This window comes from Calypte anna, chromosome 8 (genome assembly GCF_003957555.1).
Source record: "Calypte anna isolate BGI_N300 chromosome 8, bCalAnn1_v1.p, whole genome shotgun sequence".
In the NCBI taxonomy this organism is placed as follows: domain Eukaryota; kingdom Metazoa; phylum Chordata; class Aves; order Apodiformes; family Trochilidae; genus Calypte; species Calypte anna.
In genome coordinates this window covers 4,537,415-4,552,558 of record NC_044254.1, presented here as the reverse complement: position 1 = coordinate 4,552,558, position 15,144 = coordinate 4,537,415, and the positions used below count along the sequence as shown (strand labels likewise).

Here is a 15,144-nt window from a genome sequence, read left to right as displayed (position 1 = left end):
GCTTGACTGGAGTCATGGTCATGGTAGTAGTCTTAACAAGCATAGAAGGACTTAACCTTTTGCCTAAAAATACAGCATCCTCCCTGCTGAATTATAGAATAATAGAATCATCAAGGTTGGAAAAGACCTCTGAGATCATCAAGTCCAAGTGTCTACCCTATATCCTATAACCACTAAGCCATCTCCCATAGCACCTCATCTACTCATCTTCTGAACTCTTCCAGGGATGGTGCCTCCACCACCTCTCTGGGCAGCCTGTTCCAATGTTTAACCACTCTTTCTGTGAAAACTTTTTTTCTAGTTTTTTCTAGTTAATCCAACCTGAACAACCCCTGGTGGAGCTTGACTCCATTTCCTCTTTTTCTATCGCCGGTCACCAAGGAGATGAGTCCAACATCAGTCACACTACAACCTCCTTTCAGGTAGAAAGCAATGTGGTCTCCCCACAGCCTCCTCTTCTCCAAGCTGAGTTGCCCTTCTCTGCACCTTCTTCATCACCTCGATGTCCTTCTTACACTGCAGTGCCCAAAAATGAACACAGTACTCAAGGGGTGGCCTCACTAGGGCTCAATACAGGGGCAAGATCATCTCCCTGATCCTGCTGGCCACACTCCTGGTACAAGTCAGGATGGTGTTGCCCTTCTTGGCCACCTGGGCACACTGCTGGCTCATGTTCAGTCAGTCAGCACCCACAGGTCCCTGCCTGCTGGGCAGCTCTCCAGCCACTCCTCCCCAAGTCTGTGGCACTGCTGGGGGGTGTTGAGGCTGAAGTGCAGGACCTGACATTTGGCCTTATTGAAACTCATACAATTGGCCATCAATCAAGCCTGTCCAGATCCCTCTGCAGAACCTCCCTACCCTCAGGCAGATGGACACTTCCACCCATCTGCAGATTTACCTAGGATGCTCTGTGTCCCCTCCTTCAAATCACCAAGAAGGATGCTGAACAGGAGCAGCCCCAGAACTGAGCTCTAAGGGACACCACTCCTGACTGGCCACCAACTGGATTTAACTCCATACAGCACAAGTCTTTGGACCTGGCCACCCAATCAGTTTTTAATTCAGCAGATGTGTGCACATCTGAGCCACGAGCAGCCAAGGGAAACCTTGTCAAAGACCTTGCTGAAGTCAATGTCCACAACATCCACAGCCCTTTCCTCATCCAGTAAGTGGGTTACTGTGTCAGTTTAGTCAAACAGGACTTGTCCATCATAAACCCAGCTGCCTGGTCACCTGGTTGTTCTGAATGTACTGCAGAATGGCACTCAGGATGACCTGATCCATCAGCTTCCCTGGTACTGAGGTCAGACTGTAACTCTCTGCATTGTTCTTCCGTCCCTTCTTATATATAGGGATTATGTTGGCACTTTTCCAATCTTCTGGTATCCCTCCAGTGAGCCAGGGCTGCTGAGAAATGATGGGAAGTGGCTTGGTGAGCACCCCACCAGCTCTTTCAGCACTCTTGGGTGCATCCCATCCAGCCCCATAGATTTGGGCATAACCACATGGTACAGGAGGTCACTGAGCATCTCCTCCTGGTCCCTGTCCCCTAGCCCAGGGAACTGGATTTCCTCAATATAACTGGTCCTGCTACTAAAAACTGAGGTGAAGAAGTCACTTAGCACCTCAGCCTTTTTCTCACCTTTTGTCACCATGTTCCCTCCTGAATCTGTTAAGTGATGGAAGGTCTCTCTCTTGTTTCTTTTGTTGTTAATATATTTATAAAAGCTTTTCTTGTTATCTTTAACCATACAAGCCAAATTAATTTCTTGCTGGGCTTTGGACTTTCTAATTCCCTCCCTGTACAGCTTCACAGTATTTTTGTAGAATTCATGGGTGGCCTGCTCCTTCCCCCAAAGGTCAGAAATTCTCTATTTCTCCTGAAGCTCCCTGTTCAGCCAGGTTGGGCTTCTCTGCCACTGGGCAGCTCCTGTGCCTTCAAGGCTTCCTTCCTGAAGAAAGTCCAGCCTTCCTGGACTCCTGTATCCTCCAGAACAGCATCCCAAGGGATTTTGGCCATTGGGCTGCTGAAGAGGGTGAAGTTTGCCCTTTGGAAGTCCAGGGTAGCAGTTTTGCTATCACCCCCTCCTGGAATCTCTGAGAATGGAGAATTCTAACAATTTGTGGTAGCTGGATGACCTCCAACCATCACATCTCCTACCAGCCCTTCCCTCTTCACAAAGAGCAGGTCCAGCAGGGCACCTTCTCTGCTCTGTTCGCTCAGCAGCTGCCTTAGGAAGCTATTGCCAGAAATATCAGGTTGGGTAAAATGTGAGTGTGAGGCCTCTGAAGTTAAAAGCCCCACCAGTAACCCATCCTGGTCTGGGTGCTGTGCCATGGGATCATGTCCTGTTGATGTCATGGTGATGGATTTTCTCTACCAGCAGCAGGGCAGAAGGTAGCAAGGCTGGCTGAGCATTGACTGGGAATTCCTGTGCTAGGAACAACAGTGATGAGAGTTCAGAAATTGTAGCAAGGAGGATTTGTGTGTGCAATGCAGAGACTCCCCAAAGAGCCACTGGAGAGGAGTTCTTTGGCAGGAGTGACTCAGAAGAGTCACTTTGGCTGAAGGAGCATCTCTCTTCACTAATGACATTGAAAGATGAGGGAGCCTGGTCTCCAAAATTATTATTGCCACTTAATTCTGCACCTGTCCTCATGGACTGAGCTGTGGCTCTTGGGCAGAAGAGACTGCTCTGTGTTGTGTTAACCCTTTGCAGCTTCGTGGGAATGTGTTATCAGCACACTGAAAATGTGAGTGGCAGGAGGGTTCCTGGGAAGCTTGAGGGATTCCTTGTCTGGCAAGCAAAGGTTTGAGGGAAATGGGAGCTTCCCTGCCTGGGGGAGGGGGGAGGGAGGGAGGGTAGGAAGAGGAATTTCCTTGTGGTGGGTGCAGGACATGAAAGCAGAACCAGGAATCCCCTGTGACTTCATTATGCTGTATGGTTAGCTGGACCTGGCTGGGTCTCAAGTACTTTCCAGCTGGCCATGGAGGGCACTTGGAAGAGTTCCACCCAACTTCACTCCCACATCCTCTCTGAAAAGTCTACAGGGAGAAGACTCCTATTTTTGAATTGCAGTGGAATTCCTGTGGTGTTACACAATGCCTCCTTCATAGTACCCAGAGAATTCAGTTTGATTTCTGGTGCTGCATTAGGTATGTGCTGGCTTTGCTTTTAATTTGGAATTGATATTTTTTGCCAAGCTGTGGCCCCAAGGCTTGGTGTTGGGACATGGCTGTCACTCGAAAGAGCCACTCTGGCTCCTCTTCTTCCACTTTAAACCCCCTCAGGCTTGGTTGTCCATCCTACTACCCCACAGATTAGCAAATCATCTCCTGTCTCCCCCCTGTGCACCAGCAGTGGTTCTGTTGTTGCTGCCAGAAATTGCTGCCTACAACAGCAGCAACAGCTCTGTCCCTTCAGACTTTGTAAAATCTTCTCCTTTGACCAAGACAGTCCAGAGCTTCACTTATATCCACAGACACCAAGATGCTCTGTGCCCTATGAGCTAGGACAACACTGCCCAAGGAAAAGCATGAGGAAGGGATGTGAGGGTTCTCCAGGGAGGCCTGGGATCATGAGTGGGGAATGAGTTTTCAGCTGATCAAAAAGGAAGTTTTGGGTCTTTAGGCCTTTTTTGTGGTAAGGTCTGGTGCAGTGATAGTTTTGCATGCAAAGCTGTGCTGATTTCACAGTTTTCTCTTTGATGGGGTGACACAGAGAATATGCAGCAAGACTTTCAGAGGAGATTCATGATGCTAGGGCTGGAACCAATGGACACAAATTGGAACATGATGGCTTAGAGATGAGGATTTTTATTTTTGTTTTTATGAGGGTGGTTAAATGCTGGAATAGTTTGCCACGAGAAATTGTGAAACCTCTGTCTTCAGAGCTGTTGAGGTGTCCTGGTTTGAAAGGACCAGGATAAAAATTGCCAATGATCTTACTGACCTGAGACACCCCCAGTCACTGCTCTCCTGCTGATGTAGCAGTCACAATGTGGGGGAGCAGCTGTGCCTGTGGGGAGAAGAGGATGGGTTAAGTCAACCACATGGACCACTCACTGTGGTCAGTATAAAATGGTTCCTCAGATAGTCTTCTCCTTGCCTCTCTCATTGGTGTGCTGGCTGAGTTTGGGTTTGTCTGTCCTGTTCCCTTTGCTCCTGCATTGTTTCCTCATGGAGAAGAACATCATCCATCATGATGGATCCATTGGGTCACCTTCTTCTGGGCCCTCAGGCAGGACCAGCTTGGCTGCTCCAAGGTTGTTGCAGAGTGTCACTGGGACCCTGATCTGCTGCAAAGTCTGGTGGGAGACTTTCCTGGTGTGGAAATAATTACCAGCTGAGGAGCCTGGGTTCCATATTTACATATTTGTATAGATTTGTATTTCACTATCATTATTACTGCTTCATTAAACCTAGACAAGTTTATTTATTTTTTTTTCCTAACCTTAAAGTCTCTCTCCCTTTTTATCCTCCTCTTGGAGGGTAGTAGGGGAATAACAACATCTGTCACTTGGTTGTTGGCTAAAACTGTGATATTAGGTCTCAGCTGGACATGTTCTTGAACAACTTGATATGTCCATACAGAACTGTGTTCTTCTGGTCCAGCACCAGGACAACACAAGCATGAGTGTGGCTCCACCATGCTGCTGTAGAGCAATACAAGGTCCAGGCTTGTTCTCCATCTTCCTTTCTGTCAGTCTGAAGTAAAACAGGCTGAGGTGTGGGACTGCATCCTGCCTTGGAGCCAGATTGTCCTCTCACATCATTCAGCAGAACTTCAACTCAACAGCATTGCAGGTCAGCACCATGATGAGGGAGCTCCTCATATCTGGACTTTGTTTCTTCAAATGCAGTCCTTTCAGATGACAATAATTCCCAAACTCATTTCAAATGACACTCCAGAACCCTCTCATCCAAATCTCCCTCTGTTTCCAACACTCCTCTTGCAAGCTCCATGCTCCCAGTGTTCCAAATATCCCACAGGTCAAAGTGGTACCAACTCACCAGCAAGTTTTGGACCCTCTTAGAAAAAAAACATTTGCCTTGAATCTGGCAAAACCTGATGGCCCTTTTCTGTCTCTCATCTACCACTCACCTTGCTCTTTGGGATTGGGTTTGGGGTTTTTTTGCTGTTTAGCTGAAAGCTGTTTCTTCATGTGTCCTTCTCTCATGGTGCTTATGTGTTGGCTCACAGTGCCCACCCTGAGAGAAATCCCATCTCGTTTGGAATACTCTGGCCTTGTAGCACTGAGAAGCTATTTGAGGAGCAGAGAAGAGGGCTGTCATTTGGACTGTTTATGAAGACCAAAGGCTGCTCTCCCTTTTCCCCTGAGAAAATCCCAGAAGTGCTGAAGGAGAAGGGAGAGCATGACCTTGGCAGTAAGCGACAGACAGAGACGCCAGTTACATGCTCCTTGTCTAAGCTAAGGATGCCAGTGGGAAATGTGGATTGAGGGGAGTTGGAGTTTCTCATTCTAGACTTGTTCTGGTCTTGGTCGTGTCTTTGGGGATGCCAGCAGGAGGATATTTGTGCTTCCCATGGTGTAGTGGTTGAAGTTGGGGTCCTTCTCTCTCCTTCTCCATGCATCTGATCATTTCTCAGTGCTGGAAGAGTTCCCCCTACCCCTGCCACAGCCCGGAACCCATTCAGATCTCTCAGTGGAGGAAATTACAGTTATTTATAATTAAGGGTTGACAAAAAATGTTGCTGGTGTCAAGGGAGCAGCAGGCGACAGCCAGAAAAACATCATGTCTCCAGAAGAGGGGCGGCAGGAATATCCCTCTGAATAGGGCTGACGTCAGCTCTCGGAATTTGGGCAGCCTGGAAGCATTTGGGGCTATTTTTCCAAGATATCATGGGTCAGGAATCAATGTTATTTTTAAGCTTATGTCCCCCGAGCAGCTCTGATGCATGCAGGAGCCTTTCTCTCTACTTCCCCCCTCCTCTATACCCAATTTCTGTGAATTTTTTTGCTTCCTGTCCTTCCGAGCTCTGCCACAAATATCTCCTCCAGGTTTATTTATTCTTCTCCCTATCTATCCCTCCCGGCCTTCTCCTGTCTTCGTTGAGTTGAAGGGATGGCGTCAGCGTGGCGTGTGTCTGGGATGCTCAGGCCAGACATCCCAGAGAAGAGATCATGTTCTCCCAATTTCCTCTTTCCGGTTGGGAGAATTTTCTCCCCGCAAGCTGATGTGGCCAGGGGAAAGTGTTCTGGGAATGCTGCTTTGTGGTGGAAGATCTCGGAGCCCGGTGAAGACAAGCTGGTCATCTCATCTCATCTACCATTAAATGCTGCCACATAGTCCAGCCAAGATTTTCTGAAGTGCCTGAAGTTTCAGAGCTGCTTTGTTTCTGGGAAGATGGGAGATTCGCCTCCAGTCCAGGATGGCCTTTTGGGTCTGACTGGTGGTGGGGATGTAGGCAGCAGATCCTGGTTATCTGACACCTTCCAAGTCAGCAATGGCTTCGGAAAGTCTCTGCTATTTCAGGTCCAGGAAAGTGGCCACGCTCAGCTTTATCAAGCTCTGCTCCACAGTGCCATCCTGCTCTAGTCTACTTCTGGAATCCTGATCCTCTATTTTTTCCACTTTTTCCTCCTTCTCCTCCTCTTGCTGTAGCAACCTCTCTCTAAACGAATCTTGATATAATAACTCAAGCAGGGACCTTATATCTCATATATTATCTGATACAATATCTCAAGCAGGGACCTTATATATCTCAGTGTTTGCACATCTCCCAAGGGTTTCCCATCTCACTTCACACCTGGGATGAGAATTTGTCTCTTTCCCCTTCCTCTTCCCCTCAGCTTTCTGTCCTTCCATCCATAACTCAATGCAGTGAGGGATGCACTAGTGGACCCCACTTTTACAGAAGCTCCTTAGAATCATAGAATTGGCTGGGTTGGAAGGGACCTCAGAGATCATCAAGTCCAACCCTTGAACCACCGTTGCAGTTGCCAGACCATGGCACTGAGTGCCACATCCAGTCTCTTTTTAAATATCTCCAGACACGGAGAATCCACTACTTCCCTGGGCAGCCCATTCCAATGGCTGATCACCCTCTCCAGAAAGAAATTCTTTCTAATATCCAACCTAAACCTCCCCTGGCACAACTTGAGACCCTGCCCTCTTGTCTTGCTGAGAGTTGCCTGGGAAAAGAGCCCAACCCCCCCCTGGCTCCAACCTCCTTTCAGGGAGTTGTAGAGAGTGATGAGGTCTCCCCTGAGCCTCCTCTTCTCCAGGCTGAACACCCCCAGCTCCCTCAGCCTCTCCTCATAGGGTCTGTGCTCCAGTCCCTTCACCATCCTGGTTTCCCTCATTTGGACCTGCTCCAGGACCTCGATATCCTTCCTGAAATAGAGCTTGTATTGTCTTCATGGCTACTTGGGTCAAAAAACCCCATTGCTTTCCTTTCAAGCTTAAAGGTGCCAATTGTTCCTGGAAACATGGGCATAAATGAAATGCTTTCCACCAGCTTAATACTGCAGCTGGCCTAATGCTGTGGGTTTACTCATTCTTGTGATATATTTCCACAATGGTGCATTTCCATCCTCATCCCACAGTGATGTATTTGAAACCTTTCCAAGATTTTTTTCCCCCTGCTTAGAATTTCTTAAATTAACGGCTTCAAAAGTTGTGGGTCAGGGTCTTCAGATTTTGAAGGCTTGAAGAAAGATACCTTCAAAGGCTACTTGTCCTAATGCTGTCTCAGTCCACTGAGTTAGTGGCACTGATGGTGGAAATGGTAGCTCTTGATTTCAAAGAATTTCTGGCATTTGCAGCACAGCCCAAGGCCCTACCACCCCACTGCTGCTGTTACTGGAATTATTATTGTTATTATTAAGTTGGATCCTGATGGTTTTTTGCTGCTGAGGACATGAAGTTCCTGAAGACCAATTCTGTGTATGGTAAACACAGTCTAGACCTCTGACCTGTGCAGAATCAACAACTATAGTGTTCTCTAAGGGAGAACGAAACCTAAATTTTCTCAATTATTTGTTTTTTGTTCCTCCAACTGGCAAGAGCCCCTGAGGAGCATTTTATGGACACCCTAACATGCCTACAGGTGCTGATACTTTGCTGTAGTGCCCATTGCCTACCCACATCTCCCAGCCTTTACCTACTTTCCTGTGGCCTTTAGAAGTGGATGTCTTGGATATCCCCATCCCAGTATTTTTTTCTGCTACTGCAACTCTTTGATTCCCAGCTCTGGAGTTGGGAGGAGAGACAGCCAGCAGGTTTTCCAGACCAAACATGTATTTTGAGGGATCTGTCTCCAGAGATGTTGCTTATTTTGATAGTTCCTGTGCTTCCCTGCCCTGGCTCCTGCAGACATCTCTCATTTGATGCAAAGAGGACCCTGCTGGTAGCTCCACACTGGTGGGCTCAGTCAACACCCTTCTCCAAGGTCCATTTTCCTGGGAGCTGGAAGAGGGATGCAAGGAAGAGAGATACCTTTTGGTTGTGCTCTTCCCTATGGAATACATGGGGGTCAGGGTGAGGTAGGAAGTTCCCTCCTGTGTTATGTGCCTGTGCTTCAGCAGGGACCCCTTGTTCTCACTATGTTTCCACCACTGGCAAACTGGTTGTTCTGTGTAAAAGAAGGGCAGAGTGAAGGCTGTGGTTGTGAGTTTCTCCAGATGGCTTAGGGAAGCTGGAGATGAGACTTCTCTGCCCCGTCTGGCAAACTTTCTCTGCTCTCAAGAGCAAGGTTTGATGCCCATTCCTGCCCAGACATGTAGCAGGCATGACCCCTGGAAACTCCTGTTGGAACTAGCTGGGCTTCTGGATTCCTTTCTCTCTACTCACACCTTGAGGAAAACTTGCTTGGTTCCTCCCCCTCAAATTCCACTTTGCTGATGCCAAACCACTTCTCTTTTCCCTAGCAGGGCTGCCCTCTGCATTTGCTTTCTCCCCTCATTGTTTCTCCTCCCACTTTGTCTTATTTTATTGTATTCTCTGTGTTTTATTCTGTCCCAGTTGCTGGAAAACCCTAAGAGTAGAACTCATCAACAAAGCAACTGTAATTAGCAAAACTGCTTCAGATTTGCATGGCCACCTCCCAGCCAAACCCCTTCCTAGAAGACCTTCCCCTGTACCAGGCAGAATTTGCCATATTTTGGGCCACCCTGGTGCAACTCCTTGAATTTTGCCATGTTTTCCCAAGTGCTGTTGGTTTCAGGGAGCTGACCATGAGGGCTCCAGGTCTTCTGCTCCCTTTCCAGGATATCTCCAGGTGACTCCTGCTTTTCTTCTTATCTCTGGAGCTCGGTGGTGACTCTCTCCTCTCCCTTGTCCTTGCAGGGCATACATGAGTGTGAAGGAGCTGAAGGAAGCCCTGCAGCTGAACAGCACCCACTTCCTCAATGTTTATTTTGCCAGTTCAGTGAGGGAAGAGTTGGCTGGTGCTGCCACTTGGCCGTGGGATAAAGAGGCTCTTAGTCACCTGGGTGAGTAATTACCCCACCCCTGGGGTCGTGGGCTTGCTGGGTTTTTTTCTCTATTGGTTTCCTTGCCAGAAAGAGGCAGGAATTATTGGCTCAGCATTGGGGATGTTTAATAAGAAGGTCCTAAGGCTTTGGGTGCACTGATTACTGGTGCTGTAAGGGACAGAGCTGTCTGTCCCCCGTGTCCATGAGGATGAGGTGGGATTGCACCCTGGCAAGGGATTTCCAGGTTATTAGGAGAAAGTTTTAATGGTGAAGGCAGTGGGATAGAGAGCTCCAGCTTCACCATCAGTGCAGGCTCTGGGGAGGGATTTAGAGGCTTATTTGGCTTCTCCAGCACCTTCAGGTCTGTTTTCCAGGATCCTGGAAAAGGTGAACTTCACTTTGCAGCAGGTAATGACAAAGAAACCACGAGTGTCAGTGATTTCAGAGCTGAGATTCCTGAGCTGATCAGCCAGACAGCACTGGCAGCTTCTGAATCCAGCTACAAATGTGAGGTTAACTATCAAATTAAATCATGTTTTTATAACTTAGCTTACTATCTGCTGGAGGCAAGGTTCTCCTTGGCTTCAGTGAATCCAAGACAGACCTTAAAGGCCATCAGCTACAAAACAGTCAAAATAGCAACTGCTTCCCTAGAATGTAAGGGTAATGTGTGTTTTCTGCCATTTATGCAGTCTCTCTTTTTCTTGCCTCTCTCTCTCTCTCCACCTTTTAAGTGTCAGAATTCTCTGGCAAAGACTTTGCAGTCAAAAGTCAGTTTGCAGTCAAAACATCTAAAGTGTTTCTCAGTAACTGGAAATAATTCCTCCTGACACCTGTGCAGCAGACTTAGACCTTCTGCTTTTAAAACTCTGTCATGTTCAACCCATAAAAGTTTTACACTGACATTAAAGGCCCGTTTTAAGGTTTTTTTTTCACCAGTTTCCCTCTCTCAATGAGTTTTTCAATAGCATCCTGCCACAGTAGCTTGTAGAGGAAGGCAAATCTCCACAAAATTTATTCCTTCAGCTTCCAGAAGTCACTTTTAAGGCTCATCTTTCAACAGCAAGTGCTTCATCCACACATGTTCTCTCCAGACCCTTCCCAATGGCTCCCAAGGAGCTGTAAAGAGGGGGAATCAGGGTGGCTGGGCTCATCAAAAGCTCCTGGTTATCCCTGGTCTCAGAGTTTGTGTTCATCCAGGCACACAGGAGATGGCACCATCTGGAAATGTTGGATCAGGGTTTTCCTGTGGAGGTTTAGGGGATAAGGAGTGTTGTCTTGGTTCTTGGTTGTGAAGTCTGAAGCTGGATCTGAAGTTTTTTGAGCCTTTGGCACAGACTGCAGGCTTTGTTTCAAGACTGTCCTTTGGTTTAGAGTTGACCTAGGGTGGGCAGGTGGTGGACTCTGTTCTCTGTAGGGCCCACCACATCCTCAGATGTTTGGTAACACATGGATGCTGTTGTCCAGCACAGGAGAGACTTGGGACTGAAGAAGTGATGAATAAACAGCATTTGACAAGACCTCTAATAAGATGCAACTGGAAAATCTGAATGGATGTAAAGGTCAGGCAGTGAGCAATGAAAAATGATGGGAGAAGTGAGAAGTACTTTGAGAAAGATTCCTGAGCTTTAAGGACTTAGCAGGGACCAGGGGTGGAGACAGACAGGTCTGTACAGAACATGGGGGGTGCCTCCAACAAGACAAACTTCTTCCTTTGCATTGAATCTTGCTGATCTCCTGTCTATCCTTACTTTAAAAGATAAATCTGGTTCCCCCATGCCATTGCCTGCTCCCATGGAGCAGAAGGATATCTTTCCTTCAGGAAGGAGATTGAGGTCCTGGAGCAGGTCCAGAGAAGAGCAAGGAGGCTGTGAAGGGATCCAGCACAAGTCCTGTGAGGAAGGGCTGAGGGAGCTGGGGGTGTTGAGGCTGGAGAAGAGGAGGCTCAGGGGAGACCTCATCACTCTCTCCAACTCCCTGAAAGGAGGTTGGAGCCAGGGGGGGGTTGGTCTCTTTTCCCAGGCAACTTTCAACAAGACAAGAGGGCAGGGTCTCAAGTTGTGCCAGGGGAGGTTTAGGTTGGAGATGAGAAAGAATTTCTTTACGGAGAGGGTGATCAGGCATTGGAATGGGCTGCCCAGAGAGGGGGTGGATTCTCCATCCCTGAAGGTTTTTAAGAAGAGACTGGATGTGGCACTCAGTGCCATGGGCTGGGAACCATGGGGGGAGTGGATCAAGGGTTGGACTTGATGCTCTCAGAGGTCCTTTGCAACCCAAATGATTCTGTGGTTCTGTGAAATACCACAGTGACTTTTCCTGACATGTGGACAGACCCTTTCACCTTTCTTCTCCTCCTGAACCAGACTGGCTCACTGAGACTGACTTGATTTCTCCAAGAATCCAACCTTCCCCTTGACACCAGAGGCTCTTGCTCAGGTTTTGCTCTGCTTGTCTCTCTGAAGGGGACGTTTTTAGATGTTTTCAAGAGGGGTACCATAAGACTTCTCTCCAATTGCATTCCATTCTTCTATTTTAACTCTTCCTCTCACCCCAAAGCTCATAAACACACTGCTTACAAATTGTTCTCTATCAGTTCTTCTGTAGATATTTTTTTAACCTGCCATCTGGACTTTGAACACCTTAGAAACCATTCTTTTCTGACCTTTTTAATGTGCCTTTCAAGAGGCTTCTGCTTACCTTCCTGTTGTCAACTTCACTTTCTGGAAGTCTTCAGTGAACTTTATTTTTCATCCCTTCTCTTCACCTATGCTTGTTTTGGGCTACAGAAATTAAAACCACACCTATGTTGATGATTCACAGATCTGTTGCTCTCCTCCCAAGTATTTTCCTGACTAAATCTGAATTTTAGGAAGCCTTCCTGAAGCTTTACCATTTGAGACCAGTACTAATATCAACCAACAGCAACTCTAGTTATTGAAGTACAAGATAATTACTGCCTTGGGGAGGGGGAACTTGGTCTGTGACACTTTCATAGGTGGTATTTCAGAGCTCATGTAACTGGTGGCAGAGGTAGAAAATCTCAGGTCTGTTTACATCTCTCCCTCTGTCTGTCTGTCTCAGTCTTTCCACCATAATCACAACGAGCTCCTCTCCAATTCACAGTTCTTTTCTGGAGTCTGGAATGAATTTTCTGAGCATTTAGAAGTAAATCTTTTTAACTACAAAACACGGGGAGTTTAAGAGCTTCTGTCTTATTGAAAGCATAGCTTTCTGCAGTGGAAAATCTCTCCTCAAATCCCCTTGCAATGTAATAATGCTTTAAATTTCATGTGTAGCTGCATGTGAACTGCATTTGCATAAGCCTGGTCAAAAGGCAAAGGGAATTGTGAATATTTGATGTTATAAATACTTTCTGCAGTTATATAAGCTGAGGCAGGCTCATATATCTGGCTGAGGTCAGTGGATCCTGAAGGAGGGCCAGCCATTCCATCAAAGGTACCTTAAGCAATGGCCATCTTCCTGTCTGACTAAGTGTCATGCATTTGTTCCATTAATTGCCATGACTCAGTGTTTGGGGAAGGTTGGCCCTGTGAACACAGGTTCAGCTTTGTGGTTTGCTCTTTAAAGATCCTCTACTTGCTGGAGCTACAAGGAATAGGGCAGTTTCTTGTGAGCTGGCCTGAAGCAGAGTCCTTCAGCTTTGGTTTCTCCCATGGCTGGAAGCAGGACAAATGTCCTGGACTGAGATGTGGGAGTGAAGATGAAAAGGGGTCCACACCAGGGCTAATCCATCACTGAACTGATGGACCAGGCACCTCGTGTTGCTTGGGCTGAGTTGAGGCTCGACCTTGGGGACATTGCCAGCTCTGCACCTGGTACCTCTGGTCTGGAAGGAGAAGATGTGAGGCCAGACCTGAAGCTTTCCTCTTGCCTGGTCTTGGTTGGGTGAGCAAGTCCAAAGAAGAGTCTGGTTCACCTGCCTTGGAGTACTGGACATCCCTTGATGTCACAGAGACATAGAATGATTTGAGTTGGAAGGCACCTTAAAAACCATCTATTTCCACCCCCCTGCCATGGGAATGAACACCTCCCACTACACCAGGTTTCTTCAAGCCCCATCCAACCATTCCCCATCCCCAAGAATGGGACATCCACAGCTTCTCTGGGCAATCTTGGCCAGGTTTTCACCATCCTCATAGTGAAGAATTTCTTCCTTGTGTCTAACCTAAACCCCCTCTATTTCAGCTTGAAAGCATTCCCTTTGTCCTATCACTCCATGTCCTTATAAAAAGTCCCTCCACAACTTTCCTGTAGGGCTCCTTTGGGTATTGAGAGATGCTCTGAGTTCTCCCTGGATCCTTCTCTTCTCCAGACAGTGACATTTTTAGCTGGGTTGTGTAAATGCTGACTTTGGGGTCCTCCTTGGACTGATCCTTAGGCTTGAGAGGGAAAGAGGTCACTTAAAGCCAAATTTAACCCATCTCCCAGGGCAGAAGGAAGCAGCGAGAAGGAAAGCCTTGATCTGCAGAGGAGAAAGAGAGAGGAGTCTGGTCTTGATGGGATGTTACAAACCTTTCCCCATCTTATTTTCACAGCCAGGACCCTGCTGAGGGAAAATACAACTTCCTGCTCCAAAGCTGGGAGCTCTCCCAGCTCCTCAGGAAGTTGAGAGAGCAGAGAATAGAGGGACAGGGATGTTCTGGAAGGCAAGCTGTGTTTTCATGCTGTTTCTAATGCTATTATCTAATTAGCTGTAAAAAAAAAAAAATCCTAAAAATATTATTGTCTTCATGGAGTGTGGGGGAGGAATGGGATAGGGGAAGCAGAGTGGTGGACAGGATATCCCAGCATTGGTATCCCTCCCCTGTGACAATTTTCTACCTCTTTTTACTGGAATCCCATTTATTCCCCCACATGGGAAGAGCACTGGGTTTCTGCTGGCAGGAGGGTTGCTGGGTCACAGAGACCCCAACCCCTGGTGCTCAGCCTTGTTCCTTGGGGTTACTCTGCAGGATGAGTGCAGACCTTACACATCTCATTTATTTGTTTATGAACTTTATTTTCTTGGCTCATGTGTGTTCCTTCTCCCAGGCCTTTGGGAAGGCAGCCCCCTGCCTTGCTCCTGCTGTGCTTTGGCTGCAGAGATGTCTTTTCTTTCTCTTCTCCTCCCATGCCATGTTTTGAGTAAAATGAGAAGCAGCTTTTTTAAATATATCTGCTGGGTTCTCTATCCCTTTGCAGTCTCTAGCATTGATCAGCCTGGTAGCTGCAATCCATCCTCTTCTCAAAACCCTAATGACACAACATGAAGGTCCCCCAAAAGGGGGGTTCATCTCCACTCAACTAAATTACCAAGAACTGAATGATGGGGTGCAAGGCCCTTTGCTCTGGTGCTTTAAACCTGAGGAGAAAGAAAATGCAGATATTTTGTGGCCCATCCTTTGCCTTAACAGAACCAACTGCACTGGGCATGAGAGTAGCAACCAACATGGATTTTTAGCTAGGAAATGGTGCCAGTTCACAGGTCACTGGTGTCTCCCAATCCTTTCATGAATCCCACACCTAGGATGCTCCATGAAAGATGCAACCCTTACTCCTTCACCCTGTTGGGCTCAAGAGAGTTGCTCAGGGCATCTCTGAAGGTCCCAACACAGTGTTCACCCCCACCAGAGGAATCAGCATCCTGATGTTGGTTCTGCCAAGGACACTGATCTGGAGAAAGTTCTCTCTGGGAAGGAATGC

At 47.4% G+C, this 15,144-nt stretch overlaps 1 protein-coding gene across 1 annotated transcript in view; it reads left to right on the top strand.

Annotated features, from left to right (window-relative positions):
• PAPPA2 (pappalysin 2) overlaps positions 1-15,144 on the top strand; it is an 89,260-nt gene that overhangs the window by 20,118 nt on the left and 53,998 nt on the right. Inside the window, exon 3 of the mRNA XM_030455294.1 lies at positions 9,314-9,459. Within this exon, the coding sequence (XP_030311154.1) occupies positions 9,314-9,459 (146 nt within the window). The remainder of the gene's footprint in view (positions 1-9,313; positions 9,460-15,144) is intronic.